General features: G+C 53.4%; 1 protein-coding gene across 1 annotated transcript; it reads left to right on the top strand.

Annotated features, from left to right (window-relative positions):
• Positions 1-325: 325 nt before the first annotated feature.
• Positions 326-1,720, top strand: LOC122547934 (mRNA decay activator protein ZFP36L2-like; the record flags this gene model as incomplete). Its single annotated transcript, XM_043686492.1, has 1 exon — positions 326-1,720. A coding segment is annotated over one exon (1,182 nt), but the record flags the coding sequence as incomplete, so codon positions are not given.

Here is a 1,720-nt window from a genome sequence, read left to right as displayed (position 1 = left end):
ATTCTCTGTTACACACAGTATTTTATTCTCTGTAATCTCTGTTACACAAAGTATATTCTCTCTGTAATTTCTGTTACACAGTATTTTATTCTCTGTTATACAGTATTTTATTCTCTGTAATCTCTGTAACACAGTATTTTATTCTCTGTTACACACAGTATTTTAGTCTCTCTGTAATCTCTGTTACACACAATATTTTATTCTCTCTGTAATCTCTGTTACACACACAGTAATTTATTCTCTCTGCAATCCTACTTACACAGTATTTTGTTCTCTCTGTAATCTCTCTCTCTCTCTGTATTTTACTCTGTCTCTCTCTGTGTGACAGAGCTACCCAGGTGGTAATGTGCTGCTGTGTTTCCCCCCGTGCTGGGACACGACTCCGTTCCAGGGAGTTCGGTGTTGTTTCCCGGAGCTGAGCCCGGGAGGGTTCCGCACTTACCCACATCTCTATAAGACCGAGCTGTGCCACCGCTTTGCCGACTCCGGCTGCTGTAAATACGGTGAACGCTGTCAGTTTGCTCACGGTCTGCATGAACTGAGGCTGTTACCTCGTCACCCCAAGTACAAGACAGAGTACTGCCGCACCTTCCACTCCCTCGGCTTCTGTCCCTATGAGAACCGCTGTCATTTCATTCATGATGAAGGAGAGCGCCGGATGCCAGTGCCCCGACAAGTTCCCTGGTACAGCCGAGCCCACTCCCCGGCTTCAGATGGAGTCTGCTCCTCATCTGCCTCTGACAGCCCCGAGCACTTCCCCGGGAGCCCGGCCCACCCCAGCTCCGAGCCCGCTGCCTCTGCCAACAACAACACCTCTCCCGCTGCTGGTGCCGCCTCCTGCTGTCTCTACAACAACAACACCTCTCCCGCTTCTGGCGCCACCTCCTGCTGTCTCTACAACAACAACACCTCTCCTGCGGCTGGCGCCAACTCCTGCTGTGTCTACAACAACAACACTTCTCCCGCTGCTGGCGCCACCTCCGCCAACAACAACACCTCTCCTGCTGCTGGCGTCGCCTCCTGCTGTCTCTACAACAACAACACCTCTCCTGCAGGCAGTGCCGCCACGTCCTGCTGTGTCTACAACAACAACACCTCTCCTACAGGCAGCGCCGCCACGTCCTGCTGTGTCTATAACAACAATACCTCTCCTGCAGGTAGTACCGCCATGTCCTGCTGTCTGCACAACAACAACACCTCTCCTGCAGGTAGCACCTCTGACTGTCATCACCACAACAACAACACCTCTCCTGCCGGTGGCACCGGTATCGCCAAGCTCCTGGTGCCGCTCGCACAGAAACTGCGAGCTCTGGAGGGCTCTGGCCCCACCTCGCCACCCAGGTCTTCTGGCCTCCGGTCCCCCAGGGAAGTGGACTGTCCCCCCGGACACCGGAGTCCCAGCCTGGATGCTCGGGCCCATCCTGCTGGCGCCTCTGAGGCCCCCGCTGCCCTGGACTCGGCAAAGCGTCTCCCCGTCTTCAGCAGGATCTCGACCAGGAGCATCTGAGGCAACTCTCAGGAGATATCCCCCTCCCCCTTCACTGGGGACGGTGGAGGGGGCCCGGACTCTGAACAGACTGTGGCTGTAGGGCTAGATATTAATTATTTTAGTTGGGTCTTTAGTTTCTTAACTTAAAAATGTAGTTAATTATTTGTAGCAAGGCTCCCTGTGTAATTAAAGCTGAGCACAATTGAGTTTGTTCACATTGGTGTCTCTTTG

This window comes from Chiloscyllium plagiosum, unplaced genomic scaffold (genome assembly GCF_004010195.1).
Source record: "Chiloscyllium plagiosum isolate BGI_BamShark_2017 unplaced genomic scaffold, ASM401019v2 scaf_9291, whole genome shotgun sequence".
In the NCBI taxonomy this organism is placed as follows: Eukaryota; Metazoa; Chordata; class Chondrichthyes; order Orectolobiformes; family Hemiscylliidae; genus Chiloscyllium; species Chiloscyllium plagiosum.
The sequence above is the reverse complement of the archived record's forward strand: the minus strand, read 5'-3'. Positions and strand labels throughout refer to the sequence as shown.